Here is a 23,369-nt window from a genome sequence, read left to right as displayed (position 1 = left end):
GATCCAAGCTATCAACATTAAAATGAAAACAAACTCACAACTATCAAGAACAGAATCTAAAAAGTAAAAACAAAAACAAACTAAGCAAACCACCAGAACAGGAACAGAATCATAGGTATGGGGATCACTTCGAGGGTGATCAGCTGAGAGAGGGAAGGGGGAGAAATAGCGATGTGGTGCGGGGATTAAGAAGCATAATTGGCAGGTACAAAATAGACAGGGGGATGTTAAGGATAGTATAAGAAATGGAGAAGCCAAAAAACATACAGGCACAACCCATGAACATGAACTAAGGGGGGTGGGCCTCTTGGAGGGAAGTGAGGTACTGAATGGAGGGGAGCAAAGGGAAAAAAAACTGGGACAACTGTAACAGCATAATCAATAAAATATAATTAAAAAAGAATAGACAGTAAATTATGACTGAATCCATCCCTCAGGCTGTAAGTATGAAATCTGTTCTAAAATATTGAAAATATTTGTTCAGTGATAATTAGCTGAAAATAAAAGAAAATTAAGCTAAACCAAGTGCTATCATCAATGATTTATTATTAAGTAAGACCTTGAGGAAAGCATTCCTGTTGATTTTTTTCTCTTACTCAAAGAAACTTTTTTTGATGTTTAAGCAGTTCTGGTAATTCATAGACCTTACCATCATTAATCATGATGGGAGAAGAGTTGGGAAGTCTTGGAAATTTTGAAGCAGATCTGTTGAGTGTTACAGTCATATAAAAATATTTTTTTACTAACATTTTAAACTACAATTTGTGTTTAAAATTTTTACTTCCTGTAACTAAAATTGTAGAGGATGTAAAATATTTTAGGGAACATTGTAAAAAGGTGAAATAGTATCAAAATGTAAATTCTATTTTTCATTTGTTTCAGATTTATTGATTTTCTGAAAGAATTCAGCCTTCTCTAAAACTATGCCCCCAAAGAAAAATGAACAAAGACAGTAAAAGACAATATGAGTCTCTGGCCGGGTAGCTCAGTTGGTTAAAGCATTTTCTCCAATACACTAAGGCTGTGGGTTCAATCCTGGTCAGGGCAGAAACAAGAATCAATTAATGAAAACATAAATAAGTAGAACAACAAATCAACATTTCTATCCCCCCTCTTCCCTCTCTAAAGTCAAATTTAAAAAAGACAATATAAGATAGAAAAATATGCAAATGGTCAATAAACAGCAAAAGGTCAACATTACCAGGAATAAAAAAATGCAAAAATCAAGCCAAAATAGCATTTTTGCCTATTAATTAGCACAGTTTTTTTTTTGTTCTTAATAGTAATATCGACTGTTAATTAGTAGAAGAAAATAAATACTCTCATGAATTACTGGTAGGATTTCAAATTGTTTGCAACTTTTCATAGGTTTCAATTATGTTCAATTGATGCATTTTGGCATTCAGTAACAACAACAAAAAACTTAAAATATACATGTCCTTTTTCCAAAAAATTCTGCTTCCAGAAATTTAAGCCAAAATTAAGTTAAAGATTTAACTATAAGAATGTCAATAACAGCTTTGTTTATAATGATTCAAATTTTAAAACAATCTATGTATCCAAGAATATAATAAGAAAATGATTAAATTATAATAAAATTGTTAAGACACCTTTAAAAATAGTGACGTAAACACCTACTTATTGACATGGAAAGATGATATATTGTTAACTCAAAAACTTAGTTAAAAATATCATGTGTAATATAAGCCTAATTTTTTAAAAGAAAAATTATATGAAGACATGGAAAAGACTTAAATAATAACCAAAAATGAAAACTGGTTAATTAGTAAAATGTTAATTTTCCTAATTTTATTATTTTTTGTTTTTCATACTTTTTGAGAATCATTTTTAAAAAGAAAATTAAATAGTACTTGTGCTAATTATTAATTTGTTTTCTCCTGGCTCCAAAACTATTCTTTTTGCCGCTCTGTACAAATGGATCTGAGTCTTTTATATATCTTTTCTTTGCCAGCTGACACAATGTTTTGTCAGTAGAGGACGCTGGATATCCATTGGAGGAGAAAAGGGCTTTGCTTCTAGGTTCTTGCTGGTGGTTTTCCAGGGCCCAGCTTCCACTGAATATAAGGAAAAACTCACATCTCCTGTGTCTCCTCTACCTTCAATACTTTACTACAGCGGCAGTTCACTTCTGACATCAAATGTGTGGGTTTTCACTCATCAAGCAATTCTGTGTTACTTTTTATAAAAATGTATTTATTGATTTTAGAGAGAGAGGGTGGAAAGAGGGGGAGAGAGAGAGAGAGAGAGAGAGAGAGAGAGAGAGAGAGAGAGAGAGAGAGAGAAATATTGATTTGTTGTTCCACTTATTTATGCATTCATTGGTTGATTCTTGTATGTGCCCTGACCAGGGATGGAGCCACAACCTTGCGGTATATTCGCGTATTGGTTGACACTCTAACCAACTGAGCTGGCCTGGATCACCTTTTGTATCAAAACCTAGATTTACTATCTAACCTAATTGTTGTTTCAACCTCTCCCAGAAACATACTCTTAACCAGCCTGAAATTTTCTGGACAAGTCCCGGTAAAATAAAATGTCCAATTGACCCTCTTCATACCCACCCCCCAATACACACCCATAGAAAGAAGGGGCAATTTGCATGATAAAAACTCTTTTCATTCCTTGCCCCACCCCCCAAAACAAAATGTCCTGGTCTAAAAATCATTCTTTTTTTTTCTTTCTTTAAATAGCTTCCTTGCCTCCACCCTTCTTCTTATAAAAACTTCTCTTTTAGTACGACCCCTTGGAGAGTCTTTTGAGTTGTTAGATGGGATGCTGCCTGATTTGAGAATCGCTTTATAAAGCCAATTAGCTCTTCAAATTTACTTGGCTGAATTTTGTTGTTGTTGTTTTTTAACACACCCAACTTGCATGTTCCCAACTGCAGTCAAACAAGGCAACACTTCACCTTCTTTCTGCAGCTTTCATTCTGTAAACAAGTGTTCTTTTCACAGTCTATTCAGTGTAGCATTCCCCATATTATTGTGCTTTTTATTAGTGATTTGCTGTAGAAAATGATCCTCAAGCATGGTTCTAAAGTGCTGTCTAGTGTTCCTAAGTGCAAGAAGGCTGTGAGGTGCCTTGCGGAGAAAAGACCTGTGTCAGGTAAGCTTTGCTCAGGAATGAGTCATTGGCTGAGAGTGCAATGTTAATGAATCACCAATATATACTAAATGATATCCTTCAACAGAAACACACAGAAATACAAAGCAAGCTATGTATTGATCGGTTGACAAAATGTTGTGACCAGAGGCTCACATGAACTTAACCCTGTATTTCCCCTAAGAGTATTGGTTCAATATTGGCCAATTCAGTGTTCATAATGACTTTATAGAACATAACTACTTGAGATAATAAGAATCAACTGTATTAAAACTTTTCCTGTTCCCATTACAATGTGATTTCTCTCTTTCGATTGGATCAGACTGATAGAGTACTGAAATAATCGTTAATTAGTTATTTCTTCCACACAGTAGAGCCATACATTTTCTTTAGTAAGCGAAGTTTCAGAGGCTCAAAAAAAGCATAATTGGAGCCCTGACTGGTATGGCTCAATTGGTTGGGCATTGTCCTTCAAAGCAAAAGGTCATCGCTTCCATTCCCAGTAAGGGCACAGGCTTAGGTTGCTGGTTTGGTTCTTGCCAAGGTGCATGCGAGAGGCAACCAATGAATGTTTCTCTCTTACATCTCATATAGATGTTTCTCTCCCTTCCTTCCCCTCTCTCTTAAAAAAAAAAAAAAGCATAATAATTGGACAAGAAAACTCTCTGATTAATTCACTTTTTATGTGAAAATTCTTAATGTATTTGCATATTTGAATATGCACTGTCTTTGAAGCTACCACTAATGTTGGATATTTCATAATTTCAGGTTTCTTATTTTATTCCTTCTTTACATATACTAGGAGAATTTACAAATGTATTTGTTTTTCCAGTGCTTAACAATGAAAAATTAATGAAATAGATTTGGCTGACTGCTCTATTCTCCCACACCAATTGTGGGTAGAATAGTTACTTAAAGCAGATCAACACTCTATTTCAAATATTTTTCCAAATGTCACAATTTCAACATACCACATTGCAAGTCTATAATGTCCACCATCCCTGTTAAGAAATCTGTTGCCATATTTTAGTATCTGTTGGGGGCAAGATGGAAGGGTGGAGGAGTCTTCCAAACTTCTAAACAAGAGTGAAGAATGGATAAAATGTTAGCCTCAGTACTTTGTTTCAGCTCCAACCAAATTAAAATGGTCTGAAAAGGATCATACAGATCCAAGCAGCTTTCACATAAACCTGGGTCAATGTCAGGGGTTTAAGAGTTAGTGGCCTAGGTCATAAAAACAGACTTCTTAGGCGTGGTTTATCCACATCAGAGCAGACATGCAACAATTTCATGACAGAATTTCTTAATAGCATCTCTGCTAAAAGAAGAAATGAAGGCTCTGTGGGAAGCAGGCCTTTATATCCTCTTTTTTCTGACCTTCCCTTCTGACCATCTTCCCCAGCTAAAACACCACCTTTTCTTTCTCCCAGACAGAGAAAAGAAAATACCTAACACAGGTATTTTCTCCATAAGGCACCTCATAGCCTTCTTGCACTTAGGAACACTAGACAGTACTTAGAATGATGCTTGAGGGTCATTCAGATAAAGAGGGAGCAGTGCTGGTGCCTACTAACCCTATTCCCATAATTTCAAGCCCACCCACCCACACCCATCCCAGTGCAAATAATTTTAAAGAAAATTTGCATAAAGCGTATCTATTTTTATTGCTTTGTAGCCACAGTCTAAGCAAAGATCTTGTGGCTGCTGGGTGCACCTGGCTTCAAATCAAAGCATTCCCTTCCATCTAATGACTGCTGGAGAAATTAAGAATGAAGGGCTCGGGAACAAAGGGGTGAGTGGGTGATGAAATCATGAAAGAAGGAAGATTAGGTAAGGTTTCTTTGCCAGATCCCTCAAACCTTATTTCAGGTAAAATGGAGAAAGACAATCACTTCAAATTCCTGCTCTGTGCCCAAACCCACACATACAACTCATGTCTCAGAGCTGGTGTTGAAGAGGTTCAAAGACCTTCAATGACCTTTTTGGAGGCAGTGGCCTTAGCTGATAGCTTCATCTATCCATTGGAAAACAAACCAGCTGGTCTTTGAGCTTTTTAAAAAGCATAGTAGTCTTTTGTTTGTCGGTAGACGTTTCAGTATTAGCAAGGGAAGTTAGAAGATTTTAGACAACATGCCCGCTGGTGGTTCTTATTAAGTCCTGATTCTTTTAAATGAAATGAAATAATAATATTTACAATAAGCTTCATTGTGATCATTTTAATGTATTTTAAATGTGATCCTTCATTGTAAATTGAAGTCCAGTGCCCACATCAGCACTGAGTTCTGAACAAAACTCCTTTTTTACATTTTAACACAGCCCTCTGTACTCCAGTTATCCCCCACTGTTCAGAGATATTAATGTCACACGGATGTCTTGCCTCACGATTGCTGGAGAGCTCTGAATCACAGCTTGCGCAGGCAGATGATGAAGCATCAATGTAATGAATTCATTTATCTTAGAGCATCTCCTCTTATTTGAAGGCCATGTGTGTTCTTTAGTGTTTGCTTGAGTAATAGATTGTTTTTATTTTTTTATTGCTTGTAAGAAGAGATAAGTTTACAGTATTAAATAAAAACCTTCATGATTGAAAGCTTTTCTGAGAGAAAGAGATTATTGAGCCAAATGTTAGTCAGAATAGGACCAGGTCCTGGGACATGCAGTTGGAACCACCAACAGCAGAGGGCTAGAGGGAAGGAACAAACTTATTCGCTCTTCTGGAGTTGACGGGCTCTTTTATACATGAAATTTGGGGAAGGAAGATGTATGTTGTTTTGAAAAAATTTACCTTGACTACATTTAGTTTTAAGCCACTAAGTTTGTGGTACCTTGTTATAGCAGTAGTAAGAAAATAATCGTCGGCAGCCGTCCGTCTCGAGAGACGATGGTGTAGCTTCTTAAGAGTCTATCTGCACCGCCGAGAATGGCTGTGCAGTCCGACTCGGGAGTGACACGGTATCTGTCTCCTCCCGTGTTGAATCGACATCTTGCGATGACGCTAGAGTGTCCTCTCCAGTGAAGCTGAAGCTACAGAGCCTGGGCAGGGTGATATGGAGGGTCTGCTGTTGCCCATGCAGCAGACCCCCCCTCACTTCGCAGCTGAAGGGTCCAAGGGAAAGACGGAGTCAATACAGCTTGGCTTCAGGTGCGCCGCAGGAGTTGCCGGTGTTGACTACAACGTCAAACCGCCTTAGGGACTCCGTCTCCGGATTTTCTGTCGGGGTTTACTCCCTTAGCCTTTCCCCTGAAGAGGTATGCCGCAAGGCAGCGGAGGTTTTTTGGAGTCAGAGTTTTCCTTCTCTGATGTGCCCTGACTGGAAGATCGAACCAGCGACACTTAGCTCGCAGGCCGACGCTCAATCCACTGAGCCGAACCAGCCAGGGGCTAATAAGAAAATAATACAAGCTGGATAAAGGTAATAAACAAACACGCTTTGGTGAGCTAGGAGTCTGCTTAGTGGGGAAGATGCTATGCCCCTGACTTTAAAGATAGAGAAAGGGGTAACAAAGATTTACAACTGAGAATTTAAGCTAACATGGCCTATGGGAGGAGCTAGGGCTTATGGGAGGAGTTCTTACACTCTATCATTCTACAGGAAGAACTCATTGCTTACAGTAAATCTCTACAGTTGTAACTGTCCCTCCACTTAACTTCCTTTTCACTTCTATATATATTTCTCAATCTTGGTACACCTTGCAGTGTGTACACATGGCTTGTCGTGTCTGTAAGCACTGGGCAACCTTTTTGTTTCGTTTTCTTTTTTTAAAGAATATATTTCCATGTGAATTCTTTTTATTTTTTTATTTAAGATTTTATTTATTTATTTTTAGAGAGAGAGAGGAAGAGAGGGAGAGAAACATCAATGTGGGGTTGCCCCTCACACGCCCCCAACTGGGGACCTGGCCTGCAACCCAGGCATGTGCACTGACTGGGAATCAAACTGGCAACCCTTTGGTTCGCAGGCCAATGCTCAATTCACTGAGCCACACCAGCCAGGGCACAACCTTTTTCTTTGTTTCCCAAATAAATCCTTTTGGCAATGAAACACTTAATCGATATTATTTTTCAGTTGACAGGGGCTTTTATGCATTGCAGGGACCTCTAGAAGCTGGAAAGGCAAGGAAAAGGATTCTCCTCCAAGGCTTCCAGAGGGAATGCAGCCTTGTGGACTCGTTTCAGAACTCTGACTTCTAACACTCTAAGACAATGTTTATGTTGTTTTAAGTCACTAAATTTGTGGTAACTTGTTATAGTAGCAATAAGAAAATAATATAGGGAGAATATAAGTAATAAACAAAGATGCTTTGGTGAGCTAGGAGCCTGCCTAGCTGGGAAAGATTTGCTTGGAACTAGTATTAGCAAGGACAAAGAGAGGGGAGGGATAGAAATGGATGGAAATAGGTAGAAAGGGTCACAGAACACAGAAATTAGCAGATTCCCAGGAATTGAAGAGAGTGGGTGTGTTAGTTGGCTAGGACTGCCTGAACAAGATACCACAGACTAGGTAGGTTAAAAAAATACAAGTTATTCTCTCGCAGTTTCGGAGGCTAGAAGTCCAAGGTCTAGGTGTCAGCTGAATTGTTTTTTTTTTCTGAGGCCTTGCTCCCTGGCTTGCAGACGTCCCCCTCCCCACTGTGTCCTCACATGATCTTTCTTCTGTCCATGCTCTGCCCGGGTGTCTCTGTGTGTCCAAAGTTCCTCTTCTAAAGAGACCAGTCAGGGTGGATTAGGGCCTATCCGAAGGGCCTCCTTTTTAACTCAATCACCTCTTTAAGGCCCTATCTCCAAATAGTCACCTGGGAGTTAAAGCTTCAGCATATGGATTTTTTGAGGAGACACAATTCAGCCTATAACAATGGGGTTGACAAATGAAGGAACAGCCTACAAAATAACTGATTAGTGCCCAGATTGGAGAATAAGGCAGTATGCAACAATTGAATGCAATGAAAGTGATTTGGTTTTGGATACCAGGTTAGAAAAAGGACTTTAGTGGAACAACTGGCAATAATTTTAATAAGGTATGTAGGTTACCTAATAGTATTACCTTGGTTCTTATTTTCTTGTTTGATAATTGTACCATGGTTATGTAAGATGTCAATATTTGGGGAGGCTTGGGTGAAGAGAATATGGGAACTCTGTACTGTGGGGGTTCAGAAAGAGTCACCCCAAGATGTGCCTCTCTGGTATGGGGATTGTTTTGAGCTAAAGGAAACTTTTGCTTCTCCCTTGACTACCTAGAAGAACTTGAATTAGAGGCTTTTCCCATAATAAATGATCAGAGAAACTTTTTGACTTACCTGTATGGCAGGGTAAATTACTAATTACTGAATATGTGCTCTACTTGCAATGACCTTCTGAAGCCACAGGTGTATTATGTCATCCCTAGCTCAGGATATCTTATGTAACTAAAACCCCTTTTCTATATCTGAACCCCTTGTACATATGGGGGTCTCTGACTCTCTCATACATGTGAGGTTTCCGTACATAGGTATGTATTAAATTTGGTTCTTTTCTCTTGCCAATCTGTCTCATGTCTATCTATTAGACCAGCCAAAAGATCCTTGAGGGTAGTGGAATGTGTAGTCTCCAACCCTCCCCCTCCCCTCCTCAGCAGTAGTTATGTAAGACAGCAATTTTTGGCCCTGGCTGGTGTGGCTCAGTGGATTGAGCGCCTGCCTGGGAACCAAAGGATTGGGGGTTAGATTCCCAGTCAGGGCACATCCCTGGGTTGCCAGCCAGGTTTCCAGTTGGAGGCACTCAAGAGGCAACCACACATTGATGCTTCTCTTCCTCTTCCTCCCTTCCCCTCTCTCTAAAAAAAAAAAAAGATATTAATATTTGGGGAAAATTCGGTGAAGATTATATGGGAACTCTCTACTATTTTTTGCAATTTTTAAAATTTCTGGATTTATTTCAAAATAATAATTTAAAAATTAAAATAAGGTAAACAAAGGGGAGAGACAGAGAAAGAGAAAATGAGAATGGGATTGGAGGTTACAGTGAAGGAAGAAAAAAAGGAGGAGGGGGAAGCAAGGAGAAAACTGAGTTCCATGAGGTTAGAGATTATATTGGCTGTTTGGGTTTCCAATGACCCCCTGCTTCTGGGACAGTGCCTGGAAGCTCAGCATATATATTGGGAGGCAATATTCAAGGAGTCATATTCATAAAAGGCCTCAAAATTTAAAGTTTCAATTTGTCTACAAAGTGTATTGGGTGTGTTGAAATTGTGAATTCTTTTCACGTAAACATTTAAAACACACTGCCATCTTGGTAACTGAGTTTTGGTATCCATTCTGTCCACACCCCCCAAATAAACCTCTTTTTGGGGGAAGATATAATTCACATACCATAAAATTCAACATTTTAAAGTGTATTTAATGCTTTTCTGTGCAACCATCACCACTATCTAATTATAGAACATTTTCATCACCCCCCAAAAGAACCCCACACCCAATTTGCCGTCACCTAGCACCGCTTCTCCAACCCCCACCCCATCCCCCAACCCTTGATAACCACTACTCTACTTTCTGCCTTCACGGCTTTTCCTGTTCTGGACATTTCTTGTAAATAAATTAAGAGTTCTGGAGACCAGCCTCATTTCAAATGCTCAGCCGGCACAATGGCTAGTGGCCACGGGATTGGATGGCACGGATTGGGTGTGTGTGGGCCGCCCAATCGCTCTCGTGCATCTGGAGGAGGCAGGTGCAGGTGGCGGAAGGAGGAGTCGGGAGTGCGGGGGCGGCGGCGATCGCACCGGGGCGATCGCAGGCGGGCGCCCACCGAGAGCCATGGCGAGCTGGTGGTGGGCGCTGCCCCGCGCAGCCCGGCGCTACCCGTGGCTCTCGAACGTGCTGCTTTACGGTGCGCTCTGCTCGGCCGGCGACGCGCTGCAGCAGCGGCTGAGCGGTGGCCCGGCCGACTGGCGGCAGACGCGGTGCGTGGCTACCGTGGCCGTGGTCTTCCACGCCAACTACAACTACGTGTGGCAGCGCCTGCTGGAGCGCGCGATGCCTGGCCGCACGCCGCGCGCCATCCTGACCAAGGTCCTGTGTGACCAAGCAGTGGGCGCGCCGGTGGCCATCTCTGCTTTCTACACCGGTGAGGTGCCTGGGCTCCATTCAGGGTGCCTGTGCTGGGGGCCAGGGGCCAGGATTGAGGGAATTGAAGCAGGGGCTGGGACTGGGTATGTAAGCCTTGATTGGAGGGGGAGGGTCGGTGTTCAGAGTCGCGAGGGGGCTGGAGGTGAAGGTACATGGGCCAGGAAGTCTGGGGACCTGGGATTAAGAGGGCTGAGGAGAAATTGGGAGATGGCTGGAGAGGCCAGGGATTAGGGGACCAACGTCCTGTGGGCCAGGGATTAAGGAGGCTAGGATTACAGTTGGGACTCCAGGGTGGTGTGTATTCCAAGGCTGGAGACTACAGGGGGTGTGAGGCATGGGGTGTGGGGCCTAGGTTGGGATGGGGGATGGTGGGTCTGGGGTCCATTTCCCCCTGAAAAATGTCCAGGAGACTGTCATAGCAGCTGCAACCCCCGCTGACCTAGTTGTGGGTTAGCCATCTTACTCAAGGGAAAATCCACAAGGTCTCCTTGTCACTGGTTGACAAAATGTGAAGGGACTCAGCACCATGGGGCCATTGTGGGTGGAACCTGAGAGCTGGCCAGATTCCCCAGAAAATTCATGCACAGGGCCCTATACCTACTTTGGTGAGATCTTCCTGTGGAATAAGGGGCCCATCCCACATCAAAAGCCACAGAAGATGTGAGGGGACCCTGCCACAGTGAGTCCATGAGTGTCCTGGGAGCTCCCTCCTTGGAAAACTCATGATCTGAGGGCCTGACTTGGGGAAATCTTGCTCAGGGCCCTAAATACCAAAAATAATGGAAAGGGCTCTGTGGCTTCCATCGTCTTCAATTTCTGTAGCCTGGAAGAGAGTGGGCTGGGGAGGGGAACCCATACTCTAAGAAAATCTGAATCTTGGGCCTGGCCTTGGCACTGGGGATCACAGATCACCTCAAGCAGGTCTTCTTGTCAGTGGCTATAGATGCTTTCTAAACTGGGTTTAGATGGTCAAATTACCTCCTTGGAGAAGCCTATACAGCCCCATAGATCTTAAGGGGGGTGTGTGTGTGCAGATTCTGTCCTTTTCTCACAAATCCCTGCAGAAAACCAGAAAGACAGGATGGCTTGATGTCTCAGCCAACTACATGGCCCACGGGGTCATTGAGGTCAGGGGAATGGATAACCTGAGAGCAGGGATCCCTGGTTTGTCAGATATGTGTCTGTTCCCAGGGAGTGACTTCCTGTCCAGATTTGCAAATTGGTTCTTCTGGCCTGTTACCAGTAGCCTTGTACACCGGTGAAGGGGTTAGAAGATGGGGGCTAGGAGTTTGGGAATCAGATTCTCATTTAATCCTCAAACAACCCAGTGAGGCAGGTACTCTTATTATTCCCACGTTACAGATGAAGAAACAGAGGCTCAAAGGGGTTTAAGTGACTTGCCCCAAGACAACACAATTCATGCCATGTTCTCAGTCTCAATGAATGATGTCAGTATGCCTGAAACCGAAAAACGCTTAAGTAATAGGGCTTGGGGAGGCCTACGGTTCAGGCCTGAGGCTCCTGAAATAGAGTCCTATCTACTTCTTTGTTTTGCTTTTCAGATTTCTGACCCAGTTTCCCTCCTCTCCTGTTAAAATGAAGAGGGAAGGTGGGACCTGTTGGAGGCACTTCCAACTTGGAAAACTGCCTGTATCTAATGATCCTTTGTGTCTTGGAAAGCTGGAGTAGTGATTAAGAGATCTAGCTTGGAATCCACACCTGGGTTGGTCTTGGACCACTGTTAACCTCCCTGAACTCTTTTCCTTCTATGAAACTCTCCTATCCTCAAGCTGAGGGTTAGGAAGGTCAAAAGTTAGGAGGGTTGAATGAAATAATGCACCTAAAGTGCTTAGCACTTAATTAGTGCTGGGTAAGTGGGACGAGGTATTACCAATATTCTGGCTGGGTTTTCTGAGAGTCCTGTTCTAAGAATCTCCTGCACAGACTAAAAAAGATTTTATTTCCCTTTCCTACTATTGGGGCTTGGGGGAGATTTAAAAAAAAAAAAAATCCTCACTCCAGAATATGTTTATTGATTTAAGAGAGAGAGACAGACACACACACACACACACACACACACACACAGAGAGAGAGAGAGAGAGAGAGAGAGAAACATATATGTGAGAGAGAAATATCGATTGGTTGCCTCCTGTGTGCACCCCAACCCACAACCTAGATATGTGCCCTGACTGGGAATTGAGCCTGCAACCATTTGGTGTATGGAATAATGCTCCAACCAGCTGAGCCACCCAACCAGGGCTGCAGGAGAATTTTTAAAACACTCATTTTTGCACCCTTCCTAGAACACGAGGATTTTGTCCTTACTCCCTGAATTTCTTTTCAGGGTTGTTGAACATTAAAGTTTTCAAAATGTTTTTAGGAAGGCTGAATTGGTGTTCTGCTTTCCAATTTTGATTAAAAAGCCTCTTTCTTTAGAGGGGAATTTGTAGTTGTTGGAATACCCAGGGTCCATCAGCCCTTTTTTTTTAAAAGGTAATTAAGTTTTTAAAAATTTAAGCATTTCACAAAAAGTGTGAAAGGGAGAGAAGAAGTCACCAATAGTCTCACTATTCTAACACTGCTGTTTTTGTGAATTCTCTTACTTTTTTGTTTTCTGTTTTTTAAATAATCAGTCCCCTATAATCTTTTTAAAAAATTCTCAACCGAGGACATTTTTTTCATTGCTTTTAGAGAGAGGAAGGGAGATAGGAAGGGAGAGAGAGAAGCACTGATGTGAGAGAGACGCATCAATTTGTTGCCTCCAATATGCTCTCCTGCAACCTAGGTATGTGCCCTGACCAGGAATTGAACCCATAGCCTTTTGGATGACTTCCCAACCAGCTGAACCACACTGGCCAGGGTATCCCCTATAACTTTTATATGCTACTATTCTCACTTAATATTTACCATTCCTTTAAAAATTTATCTAGTTTTAGCCCTTGCTGGGTGGCTCAGTTGGTTGGAGTGTCGTCCCATAACCAAAAGTTTATGGGTTTGATTCCTGGTCAAGGCACATGTTTCTGGTTTGATCCCTGGTTGGGGTATGTATGGGAGGCAAATGATTGATGTTTTTCTCTCACATCAATACTTCTCTCTCCCCCTTCCTCTCTCTCTAAAAGCAATAAAACATACCATCGGGTGAGTATAAAAAAATACTTAGTTTTAGAATGATGTTATATTCTGTTTTCTGTGTTGAGTCAGAAAAGAGGCATATTGAGTGAGGGATACTGGTGGTTACTTTTCATATTGAAATAGGAAACTTGAACTGTTACCCAGTATTCTTCCTACTGAATCTTTTAACATTCTTTTGGTGTGTGTTTTTGGAAATAGGTATGAGTATCCTCCAGGGAAAGGATGACATATTTTTAGATCTGAAACAGAAATTCTGGAATACATATAAGGTAAGACAGACTTTTGAAAGTGAAACCACTTTCAAAATGTTTTTGTACATTTTACACATTATATACATTTTAATAAAAATATTCTTAAACTAGGGCTACAGTTGGTTGAAGCAAGGATACAATATTTTGACAGAGACATCTTATATTTTGATGTGACTAAAAAGAAACTTTAAGAGGGTCTATACATGAGTGTCTCTGAATTGTAGTCAGTGCTCACAGTGATTTGTGACATTCTTATACTTGCTGTTACTAGTGATTATAATTTAGCGAATTTCAGAACCAAAGAGGTTATTGCAAAAAGGATAGAATGTGAATGGGATCATTCCCAGATTCAGAGTCAAGGTTTCCAGGCTGCATTCTGCTGAGTCCGTATGGAAGGAATCTTCTTAACATTATAAAGGTATTTAAAGAGAAAGTTCCAGGGTTATGTCTAGGCTTGAAGCAAGTCACTTGCTGTACTATTTGCTCAATACAAATGTACACAATCCAGTCTGACTAATATTTATTAATTAATTCAATGAAGAGTTGTTGAGCAGGGTTCTTAAGACTTGGCAAAATCAGGGATGCTTTCCACCTCTGGCCTAGAGCATGTTTGATTCTATTAATTACAATGAGGTCAATTTTCAGGATTACAGAATATATACAGACTGGCCTAGGACTTCACACCTACTTAATTTCTTAGAAAGAGCAGTGCCAAGCCACACCTAGGAATTGCCTGCACTCAGAGCTAGCATCTTCTAGTGAATGATACCAAGTCCCAGAACAAGCATCATCCACTTGCTGGCTGGACTCAGATGACAGGGAAGATCAAGGCCACATACTTTCCCTGAGCTCCTATGCTCAAGGACAGTTCCTTCTTCTCTCAGCGGGGAAAGAGTATGCAGGACTCTCGTTACTTCTTTTAGGGCAGAAGTTGTGGGCACATAGTGACATCCAAATGTGATTTTCTTCTGTTTTATTTGGGAAAAAGGAACAAGTTTTCCCATGATGCCATAGATCCTATGGAGATATGTACATGAAACATTTATAAAAACAGCAAGCAAACAGAATTATGAAAGAAAGGGACTTAAGGCAGGGATTTGCAGGTGTTTCAGATTCTCTTCCCTTGACAAAGACATACAGGTTACCTTTATTGTGTGTTGAATGCCATGCCAAAGATCTTGAACTCTGGTAATAGTAGGGGCAAGAGAAACCAAGTAAGGAGCTATTGTAATGGAGTTTACATAAGAATTAATGAAGAAGTGAGAATAGAAATAACATGAGAAGGAGGTAAAATTGGTAGGTCTGGATAATTGGAAATTGGGGTATGGGCAAGAATATATCTAGGATGACTCACAGGTTTATGACTTGAGACAGGACATAGAGGACAGTGAGCCAGTTTGAGAAACAAGATAGCTGAGTTCAGAATGGGAAATGTTGAATTCCAGATGCCTTTAAGGTAGTCAGAGGGAGATTTCCAGATGCACAGAGGAGAGCTGAGAGCTAGACATATTAAATATGGAAGAAATTGGGTTAAAACTAGGCTTTTGATTGAAGCTTGATCAATGAAGCTAAGAGCACAGAGAAAATAAGCACCCAAAAGACTCATAGCCCAGGGGATGTGGGAGAGTAGATAGAACTGGTTCTTCGTTGCTAAGGAATTAACCCCCTGTCCAATCCAAGTTCTTCTGATGAAGGTGGGAAGGATATCTCTAGTTTATTTGTTTACATGTAAATAGTACTTGAGCTTTTTGTTCTTTTGTGGTTTTTTAAAAATATACAGTAGTCCCTCTCTATATTGTGGTTCACTTATCGCAGCCTCACTGTATCGCGGGATTTTTAAAAGTATTATATTTAATTATTTATCACGGATTTTTCGCTATATTGTGGGATTTTGCGGTACTGTATACGTATGTTGTTAAAGTTACCTAGGTTTAAGAGTGTAGAATAAATGTAAGCTTCCTAGTTTGTGGGCGGGGGGGGTGGGTCTGGAATGCAATACCCGCAACAAGTGAGGGAAAACTGTATTTTATTGATTATGCTGTTACAGTTGTCCCACTTTTTTCCTTTTGCCCCCCTCTGCCAGGTACCCACGTTTCCTCCACCATCCCCCCACCCCCTTAGTCATGTCCATGGGTTGTGCATATAATTTCTTTGGCTTCCCCATTTTCTTTACTATTCTTAACATCTCCCTGTCTATTTTGTACTTACCAATTATACTTCTTAACTCTGTACCTTTTCCCCCATTCTCCCCCTTCCCCCTCCCAGCTGTTAACCCTCCAAATGATCTCCATACCTATGATTCTGTTCCTGTTCTAGTTGTTTGCTTAGGTTGTCTTTGTTTTTGTTTTTTAGATTCAGTTGTTAATTGTTGTGAATTTGTTGTCATTTTAGTGTTCATAGTTTGGATCTTCTTTTTCTTAAATAGGTCCCTTTAACATTTCATATAATAATGGCTTGGTGATTATGAATTATTTAGCTTTACCTTGTCTGGGAAGCACTTTATCTGCCCTTCCATTCCTAATGATAGCTTTGCTGGATAGAGTAATCTTGGTTGTAGGTCCTTGCTTTTCATCACATTGAATACTTCTTGTGAGTCCCTTCTTGACTACAAAAGTTTCTTTTGAGAAATCAGCTGATAGTCTTATGGGAACTCCTTTGTAGGTAACTCTCTGCTTTTCTCTTGCTGCTTTTAAGATTCTCTCTTTATTCTGAAACGTTGACATTTTAATTATGATGTGTCTTGGTGTGGTCCTCTTTGGGTCTGGCTTGTTTCAGATTCTCTGTGCTTCCTGGACTTGTATGTCTGTTTTCTTTGCCAAATTGGGGAAGTTTTCCTTCATTATTTTTTCACATAAGTTTTCAAATTCTTGCTCTTTCTCTTTTCCTTCTGGCATCCCTATGATTTGGATGTTGGCCCTTTTGGAGATGTCCCAGAGCCTTATTATTCTCTCCTTGTTTTTTAAAATTCTTGTTTCTTCATTCTGTATCAGTTGACTGTTTATTTCTTCCTTATGCTCCAAATGGTTGATTTGAATCCCGACTTCCTCCCTTCCACTGATGGTTCCCTAATGTTTCCTTTAATATCACTTAGTGTAGCCTTCGTTTCTCCCCTATGTGTTTGCCCTACCCAGTGAGTTCTCTGAGCATCCTTATCACCAGTGTATTGAACTCTACATCTGATAGGTTGGCTATCTCCACTTTGCGTAGCTCTATTTCTGGATTTTTGAGCTGTTCTTTCATTTAGGCCATTTTTCTTTGTCTCCTCAATTTGACAGCCTCCCTGTGTTTGTTTCTGTGTATTAGGTTGAGCTGTTTTGACTCCTTGTCTTGGTGCACCTGTTCACATTGTAAAGGGTGGAGCCTTAGGTATTTGTCTTGCAGGGCAACCTGTGTCACTGCTTTGTGGTGCTGTGTGTAGGGGATTGGTCAGACAGGGAACAATGCTACTTGCTTGACACTTGCCCTTTTTCCAGTCACTTCACCTACTGGTGGCCCTCTAGCTGTTGCCCTGATGGTGGTTCCCAGAGTGGCTGGGTTTGCATTCAATCTAGGACTGTGGGGACCCTCTAAATGAACTCTCTTGAGAGATGGGCAGTTTCTAACACTGCCCCAGCCCCCACTGGTTTTCATAGTTAGAAGCTATGAGGCTTTATTTTCCTGGTGCTGAACCCTGGGCTGCATGGTCTAGCCTAGGACTGGGATTGTTTTCTAGGTGTCTACCACATGTGAATGTGGGACCACCTATTCCACCAGCTGCTGCCACTGCCTTGTTGCTGCCACTGCCTTGCCACCACCCTGCCGCCGCCACACCACATCCTTTCTGCCCCAGCTCCACATTTCTGCCCCTCCTACCTGACTGGATGAATATTTCTTCTTTAAATCCTTGGTTGTTGGAATTCTGTGCAGTTCAATTTTCTGGCAGTTCTTTTTATTTTTGAAGTTAGTCATGATCCTTCTTATGGTTGTGCGAGGAGGTGAAGTGTGTCTACCTACACCTGCATTTTGGCCAGAATCCTTTTTTGTGTGTGTTTTTTTGTTTGTTTGTTTTTGTTTTATTTTGCACAGACGGCATGCAATTTGTCCTTTTACTAGCTGCAACATGGTGGTTCAGATATATTATCTTTTAGAAATATATCTGACATTACATTATTTTCTTGTATGTAGTTTCAAAATACTTTAATATGGAATAATTTCAAAATTACAGAAAAGTAATAAGAACAGTTCAAAGAACACCCATATGGGTGGACTGAATGGTGAGCCAGGTCATGTCTGTATGTGGGGAGCTCAGTCTCTCAGAAGAGGGAGGTTCTCTGTTCCAGTCACCAGAATCTCTGGTCTTCCTTTGACAACTTATCCTAGAGGTTCTACCGATGGCACTAATAGAAATGTGGAGCCTACAGTGCTTCTTGTCCAGATCTGGATACCCTGGGCCTTGGCTGGCCTTTTCCTGGCTTCTCTGCAGAATCTTGTGTGAGTCTTTGACAGCATATACTATGTACCAACTCCAATGCTGTGGCCAGTGCTGAGGATTTGGAAATGAACTTGAACTCCCTCCTGGCAGAAGTTCACTGTCTGGAGGAAGAGACCTGCCTGTAAAATGAGAACTTGCCCCTCAAATATTTGATGGGAAGTTAACACCACCTTCGTTTGCTTTGATACGCCATGCGAAATGCTCATCAAAACATTTATGTCTGAAAGCCCGGGCTGCTGTGGCTCAGTGGGTTGAGCGTTGGCCTGCGAGCCAAGTGTCGCTGGTTTGATTCCCAGTCAGGGCACATGACTAGGTTGCATGTCAGGTGCCCAGTTGGGGGTGTGAGTGAGAGGCAACCACACAGTGATGTTTCTCTCCCTCTCTTTCTCCTTTCCCCTCTCTCTAAAAATAAAATAAATAAACAAACAAATAAATTATTTAAAAAAAACAAAAACATTTATGTCTGAGAGGTCACTCCAGGGGTCCAGGAACTTGTCGTCTGAGAGGTAGTTCTGTCCACCCATAGGCTCCTGACTCAACCTCATCTCATGTCTACCTCTCCCCGCTCCATGCCTCAACTGCTCTTGAATTTTTTCAGTTCCTGGAACATGGCAGCCTCTTCCCAGCCCAGCCTTCCCTCAGACTCACACCTCCCCTTCCTTCCTACCTCAGCTTATACATCATTTCCTAAGGAAGACTTAAAAAAAAAACCCTCATCCAAGGATATGTCCACTGATATTAGAGAGAGGAAGGGAGAAAGAATGAGAGAGAGAGAGAGAGAGAGAGAGAGAGAAACATTGATTGGTTGCCTCCCATGCATGCCTTGACCAGGGATGAAACCTGTAACCTTTTGGTGTGTGGGATGGCACTCCAACCGAGCCACTGGGCGAGGATCTAAGGAAGCCTTCCCTTACTACCTATGCCCATTATAAAGTCTCCTAACCTTCAGAATTGCCTTGTTGAACTTCTCACAGATGGAAGAATCACTTATGTGAAAAAAAAAATCCATATAGCCTTTACTCAAATTCACCTATTAGCATTTTGCCCCACTTATTATTTGCTTGCTCTAGTGATCCATTCATCTTTCTATCTGTTTTTCTGAGTTGTTTGGTCTAATTTACACAAAGAATTACCATGTACCCCAGATACTTCAGTATCTATTTTCCAAAAATGAAGAAGTTCAGCTCTTACTAGTGTGGCTCAGTTGGTTGGGCATTGTCCCACAGAATGAAGGATCACCAGTTCGATTCCTGGTCAGGGCATGGACCTGGGTTGCAGATTTGGTCCCTGGTCAGGGTGGGTACAAGAAGCAGCCAATCAATATTTCTCTCTCACATTGATGTTTCTCTCCCTCTTTTTCTCCCTCCCTTTCCCTCTCAAAAAAAAGAAAAAGTCTGTTTAAAAGATGTTCTCACATAATCACAGCATAGTTATCAACTTCAATAAATTTAACAGTGATAATAATACTTTTATGTCATCTACTACCCGTATTCCATTTTTGTCAGTTGACTGTCTAAATGGCCTTTCAGTATTTCTTTTCCTTCCAGTTCAGGATTCAGTCTAGGATCAGGTAGTGAGTCTTGTATCTAACAGCTTTTCTTTCCACCCTCTTATTTATTTAATCGGTTTAGTCTGACATATAATATCACCTTCACATTCTATCTGCCTGGTATTTCTTAATCTTTCATAGAATTAACTGTGGGATTGTTTTGTGTGATTAAAAGGCCTTTTAATAAAGGGTTTTTTTTGTTTGTTTTTTTTTTAAATTCCAGAGTGGTCTGATGTACTGGCCTTTTGTACAGGTGAGTTTAAAAAAAAATTTTTTTTTATAAGAGTTTATTTGAGCCAAACTGACAACATATGCTTGGGAGCAAGGCCTCAAATACTCCCATACAGGTGAGTTTTAAACCAGTCAGAATGATAACTCCTGGCTTTCATTTATATGGAGTCCTAACATACTCTCTCTTTCTGTTACAGCTGACCAACTTTAGCCTTGTTCCTATTCAGTGGAGAACAGCTTACACTGGACTCTACGGTTTTCTGTGGTTCACCTTCCTTTGCTACTCACAACAGAGTGGCGACGGCACATTGAAGTCAGCCTTTGCCTTCCTTCATCTAAAGGAGGCCACCAAAGTTGAAAGTCCCCCAGAGAAATGAGAAATCAAGGATTCCCTGAAAGGGACAATAATTTTCCTTAAATGCAGTAAATTGCCTGCTGATAAAATACTCACCTGCAGTTATGTGTGCCATTTGGAAGAATTACTATTCCATAGATCCACTTGTTTCTTAATGATCAATAAGTACTTTAAATTTTATCCAAACCTTTTTTCCTCATTCTAGCCTGAAAGTATTGCTTCTCTAATGCTTTCACTTCTTTTTTTTTTTTTTTTTGGTTTTTCAATTACAGTTGTCCCCTTTTCTCCCAATTTCTCTCCCCCACCCAACCTCACTTCTTCAGTACTTTGGCAAATACCAATAACAGTGGTAAATGACATTTTGTAATTGTTAATATTTCTAATATTTTACTGCCATTTAATTTAATGCACATTTAATTATTAATGCCATTTAAGGAACCAGTTTTGATTGTATACATCTCTTTTCTAACATCTCAGGTTATTCCTAAACACTTGGATCTGATTACTTTTTGTACCAAAAATAGTTCTTAATAGTAAGTTTCTATTTACATAGAACTCAATCAAAGATAAGATTGAATAACCAGGCTCTCCCACTCCAATACTCTATAATTATTTTATGCTGATACTAAAGTTCTGTAAGTATATTTTATATCATAAAAATGTAGTGTATGATTGGTATAGAATATATTTGATTGATGTATTCTATTTTTATAATTTCTAAATTAAGTACATTTTTAGCTAATATTTTTTAGTTTTGAGCATATTCAGTACCCCATTTCCCAGACATAGAAAAGTTAACTTAAAGAAATATATTGAGTGAAGTTTCTGGGGAAAAAAAAAAGGAATTTTCCCACCCTGGCTAGTGTGGCTCAGTTGGTTATAGAGTGTCATTCCATAAAATGGAAAGTTGCAGGTTCAATTCCCAGTCAGAGCACATGCCTATGGTGTGGGTTTAGTCCCTGGTCAGGGCTTGTTTGAGAGGCAACAGATCAGTGTTTCTCTCTCACATCAATGCTTTTCTCCCTTCTTTCCCTTCTCTAAAATCAATAAGTATGTCCTCAAGTAAGGATTTTAAAAAATAATTTTTCTTCCTTTGAAAGAAAGAACTTTATTTCATATGAGGTCTGTCCAGAAAAAGTCCAGCCATTGTTGGTATAATGAGGACAGTTTGTGCGACATCGGTGTAACCTGGCAGCCAAGGAGAGTGGACTGGAATGCACACCCGTGAATAGTGACGACTTCACTGTACTAGTCGGTGGGGTCAGTAGACACCACTAAGTGAGCATGTGCACTGTGTGGCCATCCCATTCAAAATGACTGAGTGACTAGAGCAAGGATTCTGCATCAGATTTTGCATTAAGCGTGAACATTCCTTTGTGGGAAACTATTCAGATGACTCAGAAGGCTGCAGCTATGGATAACTGGTGATTGGCAGCTGCATCACGTCTCATGCAGAGTTTTTTTGTGAAACATAAAATCACCCAGGTTACTCAGTCCCCCTACAGCCCAGATTTGGCATCCTGCGACTTCTGGCTTTTCCTAAAACTAAAATCACCTTTGAAAGGGAAGAGATTTCGGACTGTCAGTGAGATTCAGGAAAATATGACAGGGCAGTTGATAGTGATTGGGAGAGCTGTGTGAGGTACCAAGGTGCCTACTTTGAAGGGGGTCGAGGCATCATTGTCCTAGGTACAATGTTTCTTGTATCTTCTCCAGTAAACATCTCTTATTTTTCATAGTAAATGGCTGGATACTTTCTGGACATGTCTCATGTTTCCAGGGAGACTAGTTACCCCAAATTTCATGCTGATATTATATTTTTAAAAATCAGTGCTTTTAATTAATTTTTTATAGGTAAACTTTAAGGTAGACAAGAGAAACTTGATCCAGTCTTTCAGATTTACTGTTTGTCTCCCCTCAAAACAAGTGGATTTAACGATTACGGGAGTATCTCAAGAAGTTTCAGCAAATTTCACCTAAGAACTGAACCACAATTTTGTTGCTTCTACTGAAACATCACACAAATTTAAAGAAATGAAGCACTGCCCTGGCTGGGTAGCTCAGTTCGTTAGAGCATCATCATGATATGCCAAAGTTGCAGGTTTGATCCCTGGTCAGGGTACGTACAACAATCAACCAATGAGTGCATAAGTGAGTGGAACAACGGATTGATGGCTCTCTCTCTCCTCTCCGCCTTTTTCTTTCTCTCTAAAATCAATTAATTAAAAAAATGTGAGGCACTGAGATGTTAATAAATTTATCTTGAGAATTTATATTTAAGGTTAAGAATGTATACTTAAACATTTTAAGCATATAACTTGTAATATAAATTTGTGTAAGTCGTAAGTATATAACTTCTAATTATATGATTAATTTGAATTTTATTTTATATTATCGGAATAATGGTAGGAAATTTCTAGGTAGCTTAAATAACATGGATGGACCTTGAGGATATTATGCTAAATGAAATACGTCAGTCAGAAAAAGCTGAGAACCACATAGTTTCACTCATATGTGGGATATAAAACCAACTCCTAGACACAGACCATACATAGTATGGTGGTTGCTGGAGGGAAGCAGGTTGCGGGGTAGTAAAGGGTAAAGGGGGTCAAACATATGGTGATGGAAGATGATTTGTCTTTGGGTGGTGGGCACACAATGCAACACACAGATCTTGTGTCATAGAAATGAACACTTGAAATCTATATGACCTTATTAACCAATGTCACTCCAATAAGTTTAATTTTAAAAATCTAAAATAATTTATTTGCATTATTTTAAAAGTAGTTAATACCACAGAAAAGCTATTTCACAATACATACGACACGTTTTTTTCATTAAAAAAGTGTATGCAGAGTAACTATTGTAAGTACTACCTGCAATCTTTTAGCTGAGCTTCAACATTTTATGATGGAAGAATAGTGTTTACATTTTGTACAAAAGTAATTGGGAAAACAGACCGTGTTTATACTGTCAAGGAGAAAAAGCTTATTGTTCATTAAAGAGTATGATAATCTTTATTCAATAATGTGTTACTCTGTACTATAGAAAGTATTGATATGTAGCATGTATTCTCTGTATTTTTGCAGATAACACACTTTCAATTTTTAATGTAAATGTACTTTTGGTTTTTTGTGTGAGGAGCGGAACTTATTCCAA

General features: G+C 40.5%; 1 protein-coding gene and 1 long non-coding RNA gene across 2 annotated transcripts; both read left to right on the top strand.

Moving 5' to 3' along the window:
- Positions 1 to 9,842: 9,842 nt before the first annotated feature.
- Positions 9,843 to 20,301, top strand: MPV17L (MPV17 mitochondrial inner membrane protein like). Its single transcript, XM_090276976.1, has 4 exons — positions 9,843 to 10,219; positions 13,552 to 13,622; positions 19,848 to 19,877; positions 20,053 to 20,301. Exons 1-4 carry the CDS (start codon positions 9,910 to 9,912, stop codon positions 20,230 to 20,232), a joined length of 591 nt encoding a protein of 196 aa, XP_090133102.1. The 5' UTR covers positions 9,843 to 9,909; the 3' UTR covers positions 20,233 to 20,301.
- Positions 20,302 to 20,754: 453 nt separating this feature from the next.
- On the top strand, positions 20,755 to 22,483 carry LOC150009226 (uncharacterized). Its single transcript, XR_016511150.1, has 2 exons — positions 20,755 to 20,845; positions 22,065 to 22,483. It is a non-coding gene; the product is annotated as an uncharacterized LOC150009226 (long non-coding RNA).
- The last annotated feature ends 886 nt before the right edge of the window (positions 22,484 to 23,369 follow it).

This window comes from Furipterus horrens, unplaced genomic scaffold, assembly GCF_987537825.1.
Source record: "Furipterus horrens unplaced genomic scaffold, mFurHor1.1.pri manual_scaffold_5, whole genome shotgun sequence".
NCBI classification, from domain to species: Eukaryota; Metazoa; Chordata; class Mammalia; order Chiroptera; family Furipteridae; genus Furipterus; species Furipterus horrens.
Note: the sequence above shows the minus strand (reverse complement) of the source record. Positions and strands in the feature narration are given on the sequence as shown.

Coding starts and splice junctions, on each gene's coding strand:
- MPV17L (XM_090276976.1), top strand. CDS start 9,910: ATGGCGAGCTGGTGGTGGGCGCTGCCCCGCGCAGCCCGGCGCTACCCG. Junction 10,220..13,551: donor CATCTCTGCTTTCTACACCG/GTGAGGTGCCTG, acceptor TTTTGGAAATAG/GTATGAGTATCCTCCAGGGA. Junction 19,878..20,052: donor TGTACTGGCCTTTTGTACAG/GTGAGTTTAAAA, acceptor TTTCTGTTACAG/CTGACCAACTTTAGCCTTGT.